The sequence below is a fragment of the Ranitomeya imitator genome, chromosome 9 (genome assembly GCF_032444005.1).
Source record: "Ranitomeya imitator isolate aRanImi1 chromosome 9, aRanImi1.pri, whole genome shotgun sequence".
Lineage (NCBI taxonomy): Eukaryota > Metazoa > Chordata > Amphibia > Anura > Dendrobatidae > Ranitomeya > Ranitomeya imitator.
Window position 1 is genome coordinate 19,704,759 of NC_091290.1, and position 22,157 is coordinate 19,726,915.

General features: G+C 37.1%; 1 protein-coding gene across 1 annotated transcript in view; it reads left to right on the top strand.

Moving 5' to 3' along the window:
- Positions 1–1,674: 1,674 nt before the first annotated feature.
- The window catches only part of LOC138648678 (hatching enzyme 1.2-like), a 30,692-nt gene continuing 10,209 nt past the window's right edge, over positions 1,675–22,157 (top strand). Inside the window, exons 1-7 of the mRNA XM_069738469.1 lie at positions 1,675–1,739; positions 2,764–2,788; positions 4,630–4,701; positions 4,781–4,915; positions 5,054–5,171; positions 16,976–17,154; positions 17,687–17,768. Coding sequence (XP_069594570.1) covers positions 1,683–1,739; positions 2,764–2,788; positions 4,630–4,701; positions 4,781–4,915; positions 5,054–5,171; positions 16,976–17,154; positions 17,687–17,768 — 668 coding nt within the window. The 5' untranslated portion in view covers positions 1,675–1,682. The remainder of the gene's footprint in view (positions 1,740–2,763; positions 2,789–4,629; positions 4,702–4,780; positions 4,916–5,053; positions 5,172–16,975; positions 17,155–17,686; positions 17,769–22,157) is intronic.

The window sequence follows — 22,157 nt, forward strand, 5'->3', positions numbered from 1 at the left end:
TGTCACATCATACTCATCTCCTCCCGGCGTGGTCTCTACAATCCAAATTTTAGAATGCTGTCACTGTAGCTCAGGACTACGTCCTGATTTTCACTTATTCTGTGTGTACGATGCCTTGTCACCTGCAATGCAGGGAAGCCTGCATGTGTTACCTCTTTCTACTCAAGGGGAAAAGCCAGCATCTCTCTGCTCTGTACACACTTACATTCATTTAATTACCTCATTCTTCTATTTTCTTGAACTCTGATCTTCCCTGGGTTTCGAAATCCCAACTTTTAGCATTGGTGGCAGCACCAATAGCTTCTGTCAAGTATAGGAGAATTTTCAGTACTTGAATGTCTATTGCATTCTTCTTCATTACAGGCACATTGTACTGCTACATGTAGCTACATCTTTATATACCAGTGCATCTTCATATACCTTGTGTTCTAGAGGTAAAGTAAAAAAAATTCTTCCTAAAAATTATGAAAACCAACTACAATAATTAGATTTTAATGCATTTTTAAAAAAATATATTAAAAGTAATATTAACAGACATATATTTGGCATCCCTGTAATCGTAACAACCTGTGCAATATAGATGTGTGGTTTTGTTGCTTTTTAAGTACAGAATCAAAGCTTTATAATATAACAAAATATTAAAAACGCTACTTCAAATCTGCACAAAAAAAACTGATCAATACAGGCTTTTTCTGGCTGTGTCTTATTTTAACCCATTAACAACTGTGGGATTAGTAATGGATAGGTGTCTTATTGACACCTCTCCATTACTAAGCCGGGTTTGATGTCACCTTACAATACAAAGATGACATTAACCCCCCAACTATTACCCCACTTGCCACCACTACAGGGCAAGTGGGAAAAGAGAGGCTAAGTGCCGGAATTGGTGCATCTTACAGCTGAGAGCTGGTGTTTGTAGATGGGGGGGGGGCAATATCCATGGTCCCTTTCTAGGCTATGAATATCAGCCCGCAGCTGTTTGCATAGCCTTTTCTTGATTATTAATTATAGGGGGACACCACGTCATTTTTTGGGGGGGTCCCCCTATTTTAATAGCCAGTAAAGGCTAAATATACAGCTGCCGGCTGATATTCATAGCCTGGGAAGATCCATGGGTATTAACCCCTTCCCAGGCTATAAACATTGGGACCCCATTCGCTGGCTTTCCCTTGTCTGGTTTGGAAAATGGCGTTGGAGCCCACGCCATTTTTTCCAAAATATAATGTTTTATTAATTAAATACATTTACATTAGACTTCACACATACTATACTAATTGTATTTGTTCCACACATCTGCAAATTGTCTCTTCAGAGAGGAAGAGGACTAGAACTCTAGTGCCACCTATTGGAAGTAGCAATCCTAAAGGTCGATGTCGACCCTTTAAGAGCCTTGTCACATGACTTAGGATAAAAGCCAAATATGCAAATCTAATGATCCTGCATATATTAATTATGGGATTCTGAGTCCCAAACCTTCCCTATGTCACCGCAGGTAACATTGCCAATGGCTCTAATAATGGAAACACCTTGATGACGGGATATTTATTAATACCAAGGTCTTCCAGAATTGTGCACAAGTAATGACTCCCATCATCCTTATCAATGAGGAACCTTGGCAGCTGGCGGGTGAAGCCGGTACATATACCAGGAGACAGATGCAGCTGCTACACAGAAGCAGAACAATGCGCAGTCCTGTCCTCATCTGCCTTGTACTTCTACCATTTACCGATGCCCTTCCCGTGAGTACAGAAGCCATTCAGCAATGTGAGAATGTAAAGGGATACTTCAGTCTGATGGGTGCTGCTTCAACTTTAAGACTTTTTTTTCTGAGACCATGTAGTGGATCTCTCCATTCACTTCTATGGGAAGAGCAATTGAAAAAGTGGAGTCAACACCTATTCTTGGCATTGCGGACATGCCGTAAATGTTGCCCCTCTTATAAAGTTGTTGAAAAATATATAGAATAAGCTCAATGTTTTATTTAAGTTTTGTTTTTGTTTAAAAAAAAGTTTCTGAATGGAAACCGTCAACAAGCAGGTGCTGCTCCTGACAGATGTTAATAAGAGCTGACCACATTGTCCCCATTATTTGGCTTCTCCTCGGCAGTCGCAGGGTCGGCGATCGACACTGATGAGGCCTCCGGAAACATATAAGTGGATCCAGCAGGAGGAAAAGTTCTGCAAGTGCAGCTGATAATTTGTTCTAGAACTCCGGCCGATGTCGCCATGGCTTGCTTTAAGTTTGCGAAAAGATTCTTTTTATACATTCACAGGTTGAAAACTTATCCTCATCATCTCCAATTGACGTTAGACTCATTAAGAAGAGTCTTCGCTTACTGACAAGTGCAAGTGGGTCACCGTGGTCCATATATAAAAAAAAATGCTGCTTTATTCACTACTCTGATCCATTGTTGCCCATTATGTGTATGGCATCCTTTTTTTTTTTTTTATATTGTGGATATATAAAACTGAAGTCAGACAGATGCAAAAAACGGACACATGGATGACAAGTGTAACAACGGGCGGATGAAAAAAAATGCCATCTGGAAGAAAAACGGACCATTTTTCATCCGATCGTCTGAGCCCAGACTTTAGAAGTCGTTATATGTTTAGATAGGTTTCTAACCTTCCAAGGCTTCCAATCATTGAAAGCAAGCAGAATTTATAAAATGATAAAGAACATAAAGTATATTACTTATAAGAGACATGGAGCAGATTAATGTTGGTGTTAGAATTATTCTAATAACCTTTTATTTGTTTTCAGCTAGAAAACAGACTGCCAACAGATGGTGAGTTATTGGCATTCATAATCCACATTAGCTAAATGCCGACATAGACTAGGACCCATTCTATTTTCCTGGAAGAGAAGCCTATGTGGCAAGCCACATTTCCCTCTATGTATAACATCTGGCCCTGTTGCCCCTGGTCTATAACATCATGGCCCATTGCCCCCAGTGTATAACATCTGGCCCGTTGCCACTGGTCTATAACATCATGGCCCATTGCCCCCAGTGTATAACATCTGGCCCCGTTGCCCCTGGTCTATAACATCATGGCCCATTGCCTCCAGTGTATAACATCTGGCCCTGTTGCCCCTGGTCTATAACATCATGGCCCATTGCCCCCAGTGTATAACATCTGGCCCCGTTGCCCCTGGTCTATAACATCATGGCCCATTGCCCCCAGTGTATAACATCTGGCCCCGTTGCCCCTGGTCTATAACATCATGGCCCATTGCCCCCAGTGTATAACATCTGGCCCCGTTGCCCCTGGTCTATAACATCATGGCCCATTGCCTCCAGTGTATAACATCTGGCCCTGTTGCCCCTGGTCTATAACATCATGGCCCATTGCCCCCAGTGTATAACATCTGGCCCCGTTGCCCCTGGTCTATAACATCATGGCCCATTGCCCCCAGTGTATAACATCTGGCCCCGTTGCCCCTGGTCTATAACATCATGGCCCATTGCCTCCAGTGTATAACATCTGGCCCTGTTGCCCCTGGTCTATAACATCATGGCCCATTGCCCCCAGTGTATAACATCTGGCCCCGTTGCCCCTGGTCTATAACATCATGGCCCATTGCCCCCGGTGTATAACATCTGGCCCCGTTGCCCCTGGTCTATAATATCCAGCCCCATTGCTACCAGGGTATAACATTCAGCCCCTTTCCCTGATGTAGAACATCCGGCCCTGTTACTCCCAGAGTATTACATCCAGGCCTTTGCCACTGGTGTATAACATCATGGACCATCGCCCCTGGTGTATAACAACCGGCCCCTCACCACTAGTGTAAAAATCCAATACAATTACCCCCCAGTGTATAACATCTGGCCCCGTTGCCCCCCTCAGTGTATAACATCTGGCCCTGTTGCTCCCGGTGTATAACATCTGGCTCCTCACCACCTTTATATAACATGTGGCCTTTCACCCCCGGGGTATATCATCCAGCCTTGTTGGCCCCCGATGTATACATTCAGCTCCTTTCCCCGGTGTATAACATATAGCCCTTTGCCCCTGGTGTATAACATCATGTCCCATTGCCCCCAGTGTATAACATCTGGACCATTGTCCCTGGTTTAAAACATTCAGTACAATTGTCCCTGGTGTATAACATCCTGCCTTGTTGCCTCCCAGTATATACATTCGGCCCCTTGCCCCTGATCTATAGCATACAGTCCCTTGCCCCCTGTGTATAACATCTGTTCCCTCGCCACCGGTGTATAACACCCAACCCCTCACCTCTGGTGTATAACAACTAGCCCCTCGCCATCCCATCTGCCTTTACTAACGTGACAGAACGACTGGTGGTGCAGAGCTCACTGATACCAGCGCCATCCTATAATAGGAGCCACCGGTGTAACAAGTCTGTTCATGACATTTCATCAATGACCATGACCTACAGGTGAAAAGCTCCTATAGGTGTCCCCTTACTTTTGTCAATATAGTGTATGTGCTTTAAAAGTTCTCCTGTGCGATGTCCTAATCTACAGTGTCATGTCCTATATACTGTCACACATTAAATAGTTACTGTTTTAATGAAAAGGCACCGCAATGGGGGTACACTACAGGCCGTAATGTTGCATATAAATGCATTTTGCATAAAACGTCATTTATTTTCATCCATCAGCTCCAATATTAACCAACACAGAGGCTGAGGAGATAGAAGATGTTTTCTCGCAAATACTAAGGTCCAACAAAGGTAACTATCGTCCTTTCTCTCCAGAACATAAAGAAAGAATTGTGTCTTCATTACACACATGCTCTGTTCTGTCATTTAGACTCTACAGTTAAGTTGTATCATGGTGATATTGTGATGGACACGAGCTACAATGCCATAAAGTGCCCCTATTGTCTGTGGGAAAAATCAACGGATGGCGTGGTAACGGTGCCCTACAGGCTGGCCTCTGATTATAGTAAGTGTGGGAGGGGTGACAGCAAAATGGAATCTAGTCCCTTGAGTCAAAGAAAACCCTGCTATGATTCAGATGCAGGTCACCAATGCATAAAATCAAGCAGATTGTAGATTAGTTGCTGTCACCTTGTGCTTCCAGGTGATGAAAATAAAGAACTGATTACTGCCGCCCTCGAGACCTTCACAACCCTAACTTGTATCCGATTTATGGAAAGGAGCACAGAGAAGGACTATCTGGATATCCACTCTGGAAGCGGGTAGGAGTTTAACGCAAGAGGAAAGTTTATAAAAGCTCATATAAACTTTATACTGTCTGAGGTGCCAATAAAATGCGTGCTAGTGTCATCCCATACAAATACTGTACGTACCGTAGCAACGCATACAAACCCCCTACATCGCATAAGACGACAGGAACGTTATAAATAGCAGTAAAAAAGTTATATTAGAATAATTAACCTATAATGCAAACAGCAAGGACAGAAACTGCTGATCATAAAAGCTGCCTTAGTATAACCACAGTCCTGAGAGTTGTACAGATGGTAGCTATAATTTTATAACTCATCCATTATTTGATTTGGGATCATATTTTAGGGTTGTCCTGCCAAAAAATACAGGTCAGGTGATTATTACTTTTCTATTCCCTATGACTATTCTTCTAACAACTTATGTAGTCAGTAAACTGAATATATTTACCAAACTCTACCGTCACTATTATAAAACATAATTACTATAATACTACTCCTATCTACAAGAACATGGCTAATGCAATACTGCCTCTATGTACAAGAATATAGCTACTATAATACTGCCCCCTATGTACATGAATATAACTACTATAATACTGCCATTATGTACAAGAATATAACTATTATAATACTGCCTCTTATGTACAAGAATATAACTACTATAATACTGCTCCTATGTACAAGAACATAACTACTATAATACTGCCCCCTATGTACAAGAATATAACTACTATAATACTGCTCCTATGTACAAGAACATAACTACTATAATACTGCCCCCTATGTACATGAATATAACTACTATAATACTGCTCCTATGTACAAGAACATAACTACTATAATACTGCCCTCTATGTACATGAATATAACTACTATAATACTGCTCCTATGTACAAGAACATAACTACTATAATACTGCCCCCTATGTACAAGAATATAACTACTATAATACTGCTCCTATGTACAAGAACATAACTACTATAATACTGCCCCCTATGTACATGAATATAACTACTATAATACTGCTCCTATGTACAAGAACATAACTACTATAATACTGCCCCTATGTACAAGAATATAACTACTATAATACTGCTCCTATGTACAAGAACATAACTACTATAATACTGCCCCCTATGTACAAGAATATAACTACTATAATACTGCTCCTATGTACAAGAACATAACTACTATAATACTGCCCCCTATGTACATGAATATAACTACTATAATACTGCTCCTATGTACAAGAACATAACTACTATAATACTGCCCTCTATGTACATGAATATAACTACTATAATACTGCTCCTATGTACAAGAACATAACTACTATAATACTGCCCCCTATGTACATGAATATAACTACTATAATACTGCTCCTATGTACAAGAACATAACTACTATAATACTGCCCTCTATGTACATGAATATAACTACTATAATACTGCTCCTATGTACAAGAACATAACTACTATAATACTGCCCCCTATGTACAAGAATATAACTACTATAATACTGCTCCTATGTACAAGAACATAACTACTATAATACTGCCCCCTATGTACATGAATATAACTACTATAATACTGCTCCTATGTACAAGAACATAACTACTATAATACTGCCCTCTATGTACATGAATATAACTACTATAATACTGCTCCTATGTACAAGAACATAACTACTATAATACTGCCCCTATGTACAAGAATATAACTACTATAATACTGCCCCTATGTACAAGAATATAACTACTATTATACTGCCCCTATGTACAAGAATATAACTACTATAATACTGCTACTATGTACAAGAATATAACTACTATCATACTCCCCTATGTACAAGAATATAACTACTATAATACTGCCCATATGTACAAGAATATAACTACTATAATACTGCCCCTATGTACAAGAATATAACTACTATAATACTGCTCCTATGTACAAGAATATAACTACTATAATACTGCTCCTATGTACACGAATATAACTACTATAATACTGCCCCTATGTACAAGAATATAACTACTATCATACTCCCCTATGTACAAGAATATAACTACAATACTGCCCATATGTACAAGAATATAACTACTATAATACTGCCCCCTATGTACATGAATATAACTACTATAATACTGCCCTTATGTACAAGAATATAACTATTATAATACTGCCCTTATGTACAAGAATATAACTACTATAATGCTTCCCCTATGTACAAGAATATAACTACTATAATACTGCCTCTTATGTACAAGAATATAACTACTATAATACTGCCTCCTATGTGCAAGAATATAACTACTATAATACTGCGCCCTATGTGCAAGAATATGACTACTATATTACTGCCCCTATGTACAAGAATATAGCTACTATAATACTGCCCCCTATGTACATGAATATAACTACTATAATACTGCCTCCTATGTGCAAGAATATAACTACTATAATACTGCTCCTATGTACAAGAACATATCTACTATAATACTGCCCCCTATGTACAAGAATATAACTACTATAATACTGCTCCTATGTACAAGAACATAACTACTATAATACTGCTCCTATGTACAAGAATATAACTACTATAATACTGCTCCTATGTACAAGAATATAACTACTATAATACTGCCCCTATGTACAAGAATATAACTACTATAATACTGCTCCTATGTACAAGAACATATCTACTATAATACTGCCCCCTATGTACAAGAATATAACTACTATAATACTGCTCCTATGTACAAGAACATAACTACTATAATACTGCTCCTATGTACAAGAATATAACTACTATAATACTGCTCCTATGTACAAGAATATAACTACTATAATACTGCCCCCTATGTACATGAATATAACTATGGAAACAGGAACACATGGGCTACTTGCACAGTGAACAAGTCTGTATGATCATGTTCACACACCACCAAGAAACTTGAAGACACAAAAGAGAATAGTAAAACCAAAAACACTCAGTTTGAAAAAATGTTGCAGTAATCCGCAAGTGCTAGTAAAAGATGTAAAAAACAGGGTATTTGGTTGATACGTTTTTTGCAAAAAATGTATACTAAGCTGCTCTACCAATCTTCACGGTATACCCTTATCAGAGCAGTCCTAACTAATGTATGCAATCCCTATCTGATGTATTTAAAAACCTGATCATCTGTATATAACCTGTGTGAACAGGGTTCAGAGAGGAAAAATCCATGTGTGCATACAGGGTAGAACAGCTATTGTACAAGAACATAACTACTATAATACTGCCTCTATGTACAAGAATATAACTACTATAATACTGCTCCTATGTACAAGAACATAACTACTATAATACTGCCCTCTATGTACATGAATATAACTACTATAATAATGCTCCTATGTACAAGAACATAACTACTATAATACTGCCCCCTATGTACAAGAATATAACTACTATAATACTGCTCCTATGTACAAGAACATAACTACTATAATACTGCCCCCTATGTACATGAATATAACTACTATAATACTGCTCCTATGTACAAGAACATAACTACTATAATACTGCCCCCTATGTACAAGAATATAACTACTATAATACTGCTCCTATGTACAAGAACATAACTACTATAATACTGCCCTCTATGTACATGAATATAACTACTATAATAATGCTCCTATGTACAAGAACATAACTACTATAATACTGCCCCCTATGTACAAGAATATAACTACTATAATACTGCTCCTATGTACAAGAACATAACTACTATAATACTGCCCCCTATGTACATGAATATAACTACTATAATACTGCTCCTATGTACAAGAACATAACTACTATAATACTGCTCCTATGTACAAGAATATAACTACTATAATACTGCTCCTATGTACAAGAATATAACTACTATAATACTGCCCTCTATGTACATGAATATAACTACTATAATACTGCTCATATGTACAAGAACATAACTACTATAATACTGCCCCTATGTACAAGAATATAACTACTATAATACTGCTCCTATGTACAAGAATATAACTACTATAATACTGCTCCTATGTACACGAATATAACTACTATAATACTGCCCCTATGTACAAGAATATAACTACTATCATACTCCCCTATGTACAAGAATATAACTACTATAATACTGCCCATATGTACAAGAATATAACTACTATAATACTGCCCCTATGTACAAGAATATAATTATTATAATGCTGCCCCCTATGTACAAGAATGTAACTACTATAATACTGCCCCCTATGTACACGAATATAACTACTATAATACTGCCTCTATGTACAAGAATATAACTACTATAATACTGCCCCTATGTACAAGAATATAACTACTATAATACTGCCCCTATGTACAAGAATATAACTACTATAATACTGCCCCTATGTACAAGAATATAACTACTATAATACTGCTCCTATGTCCAAAAATATAACTACTATAATACTGCTCCTATGTACAAGAATATAACTACTATAATACTGCTCCTATGTACAAGAATATAACTACTATAATACTGCTCCTATGTACAAGAATATAAGTACTATAATATTGCTCCTAGGTACATGTAAACACCTCTTATTTAAGGATGCAAGGAATATAAAGAGTTATGAAAGTCTAACAGAGGTGGAGACCACCCTCAACATGGAAACTTATTGGATTTTCCCAGAATACCTGTGTCCCTTTTTGATCTTCATAAGAAAGCTCACTTTGTTTTGCATTAGCTCTTTATTATAGTCTGTTCTATAGAGCTGTGAATATATTTAATTGGCTTTCTTTTTTTTTGTTAATTACATTTTGTTAGTTGTACTTTCCTTGTGCATTTGTCTATTCAAAGGTTAATGGAGGCTGAGTGATACCTGCAATTGGCTCATGAATGTAAATGAGCGATGCTAACAGATTGTCTATGATTAAAAGTATCTCTGTATGTCACACTTGAAACTGTAATGATTTTAGGGCGTTCCAAGTTTATTCATGGGTGAGCTGTAATTTGGGTTGGTATCTACTATAATTCCACCCTCTATGTACAAGAAAATAACTACTATAATACTGCCCCTATGTACAAGAATATAACTACTATAATACTGCCCCTATGTACAAGAATATAACTACTATAATACTGCTCCTATGTCCAAAAATATAACTACTATAATACTGCTCCTATGTACAAGAATATAACTACTATAATACTGCTCCTATGTACAAGAATATAACTACTATAATACTGCTCCTATGTACAAGAATATAAGTACTATAATATTGCTCCTAGGTACATGTAAACACCTCTTATTTAAGGATGCAAGGAATATAAAGAGTTATGAAAGTCTAACAGAGGTGGAGACCACCCTCAACATGGAAACTTATTGGATTTTCCCAGAATACCTGTGTCCCTTTTTGATCTTCATAAGAAAGCTCACTTTGTTTTGCATTAGCTCTTTATTATAGTCTGTTCTATAGAGCTGTGAATATATTTAATTGGCTTTCTTTTTTTTTGTTAATTACATTTTGTTAGTTGTACTTTCCTTGTGCATTTGTCTATTCAAAGGTTAATGGAGGCTGAGTGATACCTGCAATTGGCTCATGAATGTAAATGAGCGATGCTAACAGATTGTCTATGATTAAAAGTATCTCTGTATGTCACACTTGAAACTGTAATGATTTTAGGGCGTTCCAAGTTTATTCATGGGTGAGCTGTAATTTGGGTTGGTATCTACTATAATTCCACCCTCTATGTACAAGAAAATAACTACTATAATACTGCCCCTATGTACAAGAATATAACTACTATAATACTGCCCCTATGTACAAGAGTATAACTACTATAATACTGCCCCTATGTACAAGAATATAACTATTATAATACTGCCCCCTATGTACAAGAATATAACTACTATAATACTGCCCCTATATACAAGAATATAACTATTATAATACTGCCCCTATGTGCAAGAGTATAACTATTATAATAATGCCCCATAAGTACAAGAATATAGCTACTATAATACTGCCCCTATGTACAAGAATATAACTACTATAATAGTGTCCCCTATGTACAAGAATATAACTACAATAATACTGCTCCCTATGTACAAGAATATAACTACTATAATACTGCTCATATGTACAAGAATATAACTACTATAATACTGCTCTATGTACAAGAATATAACTACTATAATACTGCCCCTATATACAAGAATATAACTACAATAATACTGCTCCTATGTGCAAAAATATAACTACTATAATACTGCTCCTATGTACAAGAATATAACTACTATAATACTGTCCCCTATGTACAAGAATATAGCTACTATAATACTGCTCCTATGTACAAGAATATAACTACTATAATACTGCTCTTATGTACAAGAATATAACTACTATAATACTGTCCCCTATGTACAAGAATATAACTACTATTATACTGCCCCTATGTACAAGAATATAACTACTATAATACTGCTACTATGTACAAGAATATAACTACTATAATACTGCTACTATGTACAAGAATATAACTACTATAATACTGCTCTTATGTACAAGAATATAACTACTATAATACTGCCCCTATGTACAAGAATATAACTACTATTATACTGCCCCTATGTACAAGAATATAACTACTATAATACTGCTACTATGTACAAGAATATAACTACTATAATACTGCCCCTATGTACAAGAATATAACTACAATAATACTGCTCCTATGTACAAGAATATAACTACTATAATACTGCCCCCTATGTACAAGAATATAACTACTATAATACTGCTCCTATGTACAAGAATATAACTACTATAATACTGCTCCTATGTACAAGAATATAACTACTATAATACTGCCCCCTATGTACATGAATATAACTACTATAATACTGCTCCTATGTACAAGAACATAACTACTATAATACTGCCCTCTATGTACATGAATATAACTACTATAATACTGCTCCTATGTACAAGAACATAACTACTATAATACTGCCCCTATGTACAAGAATATAACTACTATAATACTGCCCCTATGTACAAGAATATAACTACTATAATACTGCTCCTATGTACACGAATATAACTACTATAATACTGCCCCTATGTACAAGAATATAACTACTATCATACTCCCCTATGTACAAGAATATAACTACTATAATACTGCCCATATGTACAAGAATATAACTACTATAATACTGCTCCTATGTACATGAATATAACTACTATAATACTGCCCCTATGTACAAGAATATAACTACTATAATACTGCCCCCTATGTACAAGAATATAACTACTATAATACTGCTCCTATGTACAAGAATATAACTACTATAATACTGCCCCCTATGTACAAGAATATAACTACTATAATACTGCCCCTATGTACATGAATATAACTACTATAATACTGCCCCTATGTACATGAATATAACTACTATAATACTGCCCCTATGTACATGAATATAACTACTATAATACTGCCCATATGTTGATGATTAAAAAATGACATGAAATGTCATTATTATATTTTCATTAGTTTTTTCTGCACAATTTTCGGTTGAATTTAATGTGATTTCAAAAATCAGTAAAAGATGCAATCTCATTTTATATAGTTGGTCGAGTTTAAAAAAAATGTAAGCCAAGTGCTTTCAATGTTCCTTTTATTGGCTGCTCCATAGAATACAGCTACTTCCCTACAAACAAAGGGGAACTGCAAATGTGATCGTCCACAACATTTATGTAGTAAAATAGCCTGATGTGAACATGCGTTTGCCTCTGCTTCTGATAACAAAACGTTTTAATTAAAACAATATATCAATTGTAATACTGTTTTCATGGTGAACCTGATCACTGGCACATCCTTTATAATTTCAATATCTTGGATGCATTACTGATAACTTAAAAAGCACAACTTTATAGACATTTCTGTGATGCCTCCTCCTCAATTAAAAGAAACATCTCAGAAGTGTAAGTACATTGCATCAACAGACAGGAAACACCTCTTATTTAAGGATGCAAGGAATACAAAGAGTTATCAAGCCTAACAGAGGTGGAGACCACCCTCAACATGGAAACTTATTGGATTTTCCCAGAATACTTGTGTCCCTTATTGATCTTCATAAGAAAGCTCACTTTGTTTTGCATTAGCCCTTCACTATAGTCTGTTCTATAGAGCTGTGAATATATTTAATTGGCTTTCTTTTTTTTGTTAATTACATTTTGTTAGTTGTACTTTCATTGTGCATTTGTCTATTCAAAAGTTAATGGAGGCTGAGTGATACCTGCAAATGGCTCATGAATGTAAATGAGCGATGCTAACAGATTGTCTATGATTAAAAGTATCTCTGTATGTCACACTTGAAACTGTAATGATTTTAGGGCGTTCCAAGTTTATTCATGGGTGAGCTGTAATTTGGGTTGGTATCTACTATAATTCCACCCTCTATGTACAAGAAAATAACTACTATAATACTGCCCCTATGTACAAGAGTATAACTACTATAATACTGCCCCTATGTACAAGAATATAACTATTATAATACTGCTCCTATGTACAAGAATATAACTACTATAATACTGCCCCTATGTACAAGAATATAACTACTATAATACTGCTCCTATGTACAAGAATATAACTACTATAATACTGCTCCTATTTACAAGAATATAACTACTATACTACTGCCTCTATGTACAAGAATATAACTACTATAATACTGCCCCTATGTACAAGAATATAACTACTATAATACTGCCCCTATGTACAATAATATAACTACTATAATACTGCCCCTATGTGCAAGAATATAACTACTATAATACTGCTCCTATTTACAAGAATATAACTACTATACTACTGCCCCTATGTACAAGAATATAACTACTATAATACGGCTCCTATGTACAAGAATATAACTACTATAATACTGCTCCTATGTACAAGAATATAACTACTATAATACTGCTCCTATGTACAAGAATATAACTACTATACTACTGCTCCTATGTACAAGAATATAACTACTATAATACTGCCCCTATGTACAAGAATATAACTACTATAATACTGCTCCTATGTACAAGAATATAGCTACTATACTACTGCCCCTATGTACAAGAATATAACTACTATAATACTGCCCCTATGTACAAGAATATAGCTACTATACTACTGCCCCTATGTACAAGAATATAACCACTATAATACTGCCCCCTATGTACAAGAATATAGCTACTATACTACTGCCCCTATGTACAAGAATATAACTACTATAATACTGCCCCCTATGTACAAGAATATAGCTACTATACTACTGCCCCTATGTACAAGAATATAACCACTATAATACTGCCCCCTATGTACAAGAATATAACTACTATACTACTGCCTCTATGTACAAGAATATAACTACTATACTACTGCCCCTATGTACAAGAATATAACTACTATAATACTGCCCCTATGTACAAGAATATAACTACTATAATACTGCTCCTATGTACAAGAATATAACTACTATAATACTGCTCCTATGTACAAGAATATAACTACTATAATACTGCCCCTATGTACAAGAATATAACTACTATACTACTGCTCCTATGTACAAGAATATAACTACTATAATACTGCCCCTATGTACAAGAATATAACTACTATAATACTGCTCCTATGTACAAGAATATAGCTACTATACTACTGCCCCTATGTACAAGAATATAACCACTATAATACTGTCCCCTATGTACAAGAATATAGCTACTATACTACTGCCCCTATGTACAAGAATATAACTACTATAATACTGCTCCTATGTGCAAGAATATAACTACTATAATACTGCCCCTATGTACAAGAATATAACTACTATAATACTGCTCCTATGTACAAGAATATAACTACTATAATACTGCTCCTATGTATAAGAATATAACTACTATACTACTGCCCCTATGTACAAGAATTTAACTACTATAATACTGCTCCTATGTACAAGAATATAACTACTATACTACTGCCCCTATGTACAAGAATATAACTACAATAATACTGCTCCTATGTACAAGAATATAACTACTATAATACTGCTCCTATGTACAAGAATATAACTACAATAATACTGCTCCTATGTACAAGAATATAACTACTATAATACTGCCCCTATGTACAAGAATATAACTTCTAGAATATTGCCCCTATGTACAAGAATATAACTACTATACTACTGCCCCTATGTACAAGAATATAACTACTATAATACTGCCCCTATGTACAAGAATATAACTTCTAGAATATTGCCCCTATGTACAAGAATATAACTACTATAATACTGCCCCTATGTACAAGAATATAACTTCTAGAATATTGCCCCTATGTACAAGAATATAACTACTATACTACTGCTCCTATGTACAAGAATATAACTTCTAGAATATTGCCCCTATGTACAAGAATATAACTACTATAATACTGCCCCTATGTACAAGAATATAACTTCTAGAATATTGCCCCTATGTACAAGAATATAACTACTATAATACTGCCCCTATGTACAAGAATATAACTTCTAGAATATTGCCCCTATGTACAAGAATATAACTACTATAATACTGCCCCTATGTACAAGAATATAACTACTATACTACTGCCCCTATGTACAAGAATATAACTACTATACTACTGCCCCTATGTACAAGAATATAACTACTATAATACTGCACCCTATGTACAATAATATAACTACTATAATACTGCTTCTATGTACAAGAATATAACTACTATAATACTGCCCCTATATACAAGAATATCACTACTATAATACTGTTCCTATATACAAGAATATAACTACTATAATAATGCTCCTATGTACAAGAATATAACTACTATAATACTGCCCCTATATACAAGAATATAACTACTATAATACTGCTCCTATATACAAGAATATCACTACTATAATACTGTTCCTATATACAAGAATATAACTACTATAATAATGCTCCTATGTACAAGAATATAACTACTATAATACTGCCCCTATGTACAAGAATATAACTACTATAATACTGCCCCTGTACAAGAATATAACTACTATAATACTGCCCCTATGCACAATGATATAACACTGCTGCTTTGTACAAGAATATAACTACTATAACATTTTCTGTGTCCTATGTGCTTGATCAGGGAGTAGCATGTTCATTAAATAGGACCTAGATGGATAGTTTTAATACAGGCACTTTACTTCTTGACACTTCATTACGGTACTTATTAATTTTTGAGCCTCCGCCACAATTAAAAGAAACATCTCAGCACTGTTAGTACATGGCATCACCAAACATACAGGAAGAATAGAAACAGTTGTGACACCTAGTAGAGGTGTAGAATAGATCACACTTTGGACGATTTTCTGTTGAATACTTGTGTCCCTTTTGATCATTATCAAAAAATAACTCCCTTATTTAGCCTCCGCCATTGTCTCTTCCCTGGAGCAGTGAATACATTTAGTTGTTTTTGTCTGTTTGTTTGTTTGTTTGTTTTTTTGTTAATCACACTCTGCTAGTTGTACTTTTATTGTGCATATGTCTATTCAAAGGTTAATTGAGGCTGGTACAAACTAGTTAGAGGGGTTTTCTGGGTTTTGGCTTTGGCTAACAAGTGATTTCCCCTGTTTTGGTTCACATTTGAGTTTTGGATTTCTTCTCTGATGCAGATTTGTTTGGTGCTTGACAAGTTATTGTTATTGTTTGTGACACTTTGTTACATTTCTTGCCTTTAGGTGCTGGTCCTCCATCGGGAAGGTTGGGGGGCCGCAGCCCTTATCCCTAATGAGCAGCGGCTGTATGGCGAGGGGAGTGGTAGAGCATGAGGTTAACCATGCACTTGGTTTTTACCATGAGCAGAGCCGCAGTGATCGCGATGAGCATGTTGACGTCATGTGGCAATACATCAATGGAGGTACAACCCGCCGATCCCTTGTGAACGCCATCAGTCGTACGAGCGTTATGATCCTTTCATTGCTTTGCCTGATAATAAACCTCTGTTAGGTAATTGTTATCTAAGCTATTGTCTATTTCAGGGGTGTCAAACTGCATTCCTCGAGGGCCTCAGACCATGCCTGTTTTCAAGATTTCCTTTGCATTACACAAGGTGCTGGAATCATTCTGTGCAGGTGATTAAATTATCACCTGTGCAATACCAGGAAATCCTGAAAACATGACCTGTTTGCGGCCCTCGAGGAATGCAGTTTGACACCCCTGGTCTATTTCAACTTTTTGGGAGATGAAGCTACGCATCCAAGGAACGCCCCAGACAGAACCTAGTGCCCCACATAAATGAGCGGGGAGCATCACTCAGTCCTGCCCGGAGTATTCCTTATAATGTTGTGATGGAACTGGATAGGAATCCTTTCTAATCCATAGTACAAACATTGCACTAGTAGTAACTATTATATTTATCAGTGCGTTTTTTTTCTCTTATGTAATTGCAGATGATTGGGGTGAATTTGGTTTGGTTGATACAGACAACATGAATCTACCTTATGATTACGCTTCAGTGATGCACTATGGAAGGTATGACTGCCATCTTGGATCCATAGACTTGTGCATGGTGTTTTTGTTTGCTTGCTTTTTTTTTAAATACAGTACATGAAATGTGAAAAAGCACAAATATAGATGCCATTTTATTAGATTTTGTATTATATGTTATATAGAATTAATCTGCATAAAGCAGTGAGTATTATACTCCAGAGCTGCACTCACTATTCTGCTGGTGCAGTCACTGTGTAACATAGTAACATAGTAACATAGTTAGTAAGGCCGAAAAAAGACATTTGTCCATCCAGTTCAGCCTATATTCCATCATAATAAATCCCCAGATCTACGTCCTTCTACAGAACCTAATAATTGTATGATACAATATTGTTCTGCTCCAGGAAGACATCCAGGCCTCTCTTGAACCCCTCGACTGAGTTCGCCATCACCACCTCCTCAGGCAAGCAATTCCAGATTCTCACTGCCCTAACAGTAAAGAATCCTCTTCTATGTTGGTGGAAAAACCTTCTCTCCTCCAGACGCAAAGAATGCCCCCTTGTGCCCGTCACCTTCCTTGGTATAAACAGATCCTCAGCGAGATATTTGTATTGTCCCCTTATATACTTATACATGGTTATTAGATCGCCCCTCAGTCGTCTTTTTTCTAGACTAAATAATCCTAATTTCGCTAATCTATCTGGGTATTGTAGTTCTCCCATCCCCTTTATTAATTTTGTTGCCCTCCTTTGTACTCTCTCTAGTTCCATTATATCCTTCCTGAGCACCGGTGCCCAAAACTGGACACAGTACTCCATGTGCGGTCTAACTAGGGATTTGTACAGAGGCAGTATAATGCTCTCATCATGTGTATCCAGACCTCTTTTAATGCACCCCATGATCCTGTTTGCCTTGGCAGCTGCTGCCTGGCACTGGCTGCTCCAGGTAAGTTTATCATTAACTAGGATCCCCAAGTCCTTCTCCCTGTCAGATTTACCCAGTGGTTTCCCGTTCAGTGTGTAATGGTGATATTGATTCCCTCTTCCCATGTGTATAACCTTACATTTATCATTGTTAAACCTCATCTGCCACCTTTCAGCCCAAGTTTCCAACTTATCCAGATCCATCTGTAGCAGAATACTATCTTCTCTTGTATTAACTGCTTTACATAGTTTTGTATCATCTGCAAATATCGATATTTTACTGTGTAAACCTTCTACCAGATCATTAATGAATATGTTGAAGAGAACAGGTCCCAATACTGACCCCTGCGGTACCCCACTGGTCACAGCGACCCAGTTAGAGACTATACCATTTATAACCACCCTCTGCTTTCTATCACTAAGCCAGTTACTAACCCATTTACACACATTTTCCCCCAGACCAAGCATTCTCATTTTGTGTACCAACCTCTTGTGCGGCACGGTATCAAACGCTTTGGAAAAATCGAGATATACCACGTCCAATGACTCACCGTGGTCCAGCCTATAGCTTACCTCTTCATAAAAACTGATTAGATTGGTTTGACAGGAGCGATTTCTCATAAACCCATGCTGATATGGAGTTAAACAGTTATTCTCATTGAGATAATCCAGAATAACATCCCTCAGAAACCCTTCAAATATTTTACCAACAATAGAGGTTAGACTTACTGGCCTATAATTTCCAGGTTCACTTTTAGAGCCCTTTTTGAATATTGGCACCACATCAGTAATGTACATACATTACATTACTGATCCTGAGTTACATGCTGTATTATACCCCAGAGCTGCACTCACTATTCTGCTAGTGCAGTCACTGTGTACATACATTACATTACTGATCCTGTGTTACCTCCTGTATTATACCCCAGAGCTGCACTCACTATTCTGCTGGTGCAGTCACTGTGAACATACATTACATTACTGATCCTGAGTTACATCCTGTACTAAACCCCAGAGCTGCACTCACTATTCTGCTGGTGCAGTCACTGTGTACATACATTACATTACTGATCCTGAGTTACCTCCTGTATTATACTCCAGAGCTGCACTCACTATTCTGCTGGTGCAGTCACTGTGTACATACATTACATTACTGATCCTGAGTTACATCCTGTATTATACTCCAGAGCTGCACTCACTATTCTGCTAGTGCAGTCACTGTGTACATACATTACATTACTGATCCTGAGTTACATCCTGTATTATACCCCAGAGCTGCACTCACTATTCTGCTGGTGCAGTCACTGTGTACATACATTACATTACTGATCCTGAGTTACCTCCTGTATTATACTCCAGAGCTGCACTCACTATTCTGCTGGTGCAGTCACTGTGTACATACATTACATTACTGATCCTGAGCTACATCCTGTATTATACTCCAGAGCTGCACTCACTATTCTGCTGGTGCAGTCACTGTGTACATACATTACATTACTGATCCTGAGTTACATCCTGTATTATACTCCAGAGCTGCACTCACTATTCTGCTAGTGCAGTCACTGTGTGCATACATTACATTACTGATCCTGAGTTACATCCTGTATTATACCCCAGAGCTGCACTCACTATTCTGCTGGTGCAGTCACTGTGTACATACATTACATTACTGATCCTGAGTTACATCCTGTATTATACTCCAGAGCTGCACTCACTATTCTGCTAGTGCAGTCACTGTGTACATACATTACATTACTGATCCTGAGTTACATCCTGTATTACACCCCAGAGCTGCACTCACTATTCTGCTGGTGCAGTCACTGTGTACATACATTACATTACTGATCCTGAGTTACATCCTGTATTATACTCCAGAGCTGCACTCACTATTCTGCTGGTGCAGTCACTGTGTACATACATTACATTACTGATCCTGAGTTACATCCTGTATTATACTCCAGAGCTGCACTCACTATTCTGCTAGTGCAGTCACTGTGTACATACATTACATTACTGATCCTGAGTTACATCCTGTCTTATACCCCAGAGCTGCACTCACTATTCTGCTGGTGCAGTCACTGTGTACATACATTACATTACTGATCCTGAGTTACATCCTGTCTTATACCCCAGAGCTGCACTCACTATTCTGCCGGTGCATTCACTGTGTACATACATTACATTACTGATCCTGAGTTACATCCTGTATTATACCCCAGAGCTACACTCACTATTCTGCCGGTGCAGTCACTGTGTACATACATTACATTACTGATCCTGAGTTACATCCTGTATTATTCTCCAGAGCTGCGCTCACTATTCTGCTGGTGCAGTCACTGTGTACATACATTACATTACTGATCCTGAGTTACATCCTGTATTATACCCCAGAGCTACACTCACTATTCTGCTGGTGCAGTCACTGTGTACATACATTACATTACTGATCCTGAGTTACATCCTGTATTATACTCCAGAGCTGCACTCACTAATCTGCTGGTGGAGTCCCTGTGTACATACATTACATTACTGATCCTGAGTTACATCCTGTGTTATACTCCAGAGCTGCACTCACTATTCTGCTGGTGCAGTCACTGTGTACATACATTACATTACTGATCCTGAGTTACATCCTGCATTATACTCCAGAGCTGCACTCACTATTCTGCTGGTGCAGTCACTGTGTACATACATTACATTACTGATCCTGAGTTACATCCTGTATTATACTCCAGAGCTTCACTCACTATTCTGCTGGTGCAGTCACTGTGTACATACATTACATTACTGATCCTGAGTTACATCCTGTATTATACTCCAGAGCTGCACTCACTAATCTGCTGGTGGAGTCCCTGTGTACATACATTTACCTTTCCCACAATATAGTGGGGGAAATAAGTATTTGACCCCTTGCTGATTTTGTAAACAGTCTATAATTTTAAGGATAGGTTAATTTTAACATTGAGAGATATAAAATCCAGAAAATCACATTGTATAAATTATGTAAATTTATTAGCATTTTGCAGCGAGAAATAAGTATTTGATTCCTCTGGCAAACAAGACTTAATACTTGGTGGCAAATCCCTTGTTGGCAAGCCCAGCAGTCAGACGTTTCTTGTAGTTAATGATGAGGACTGCGCACATGTCAGGAGGAATTTTGCTCCACTCCTCTTTGCAGATCATCTCTAAATCATTAAGATTTTGAGGCTGTTGCTTGGCAACTCGGAGCATCAACTCCCTCCATAAATTTTCTATGGGATTATGGTCTGGACACTGGCTAGGCCACTCCATGACCTTAATGTGCTTCTTTTTGAGCCACTCCTTTGTTGCCTTGGCTGTATGTTTTGGGTCATTGTCTTGCTGGAACACCCAGCCACAACCCATTTTTAAGGTCCTGTGGGTGGGAAGGAGGTTGTCACTTAGGATTTTATGGTACATGGCTCCATCCATTCTCCAATCGATGCAGTGAAATAGTCCTGTGCCCTTAGCAGAGAAACACACCCATACC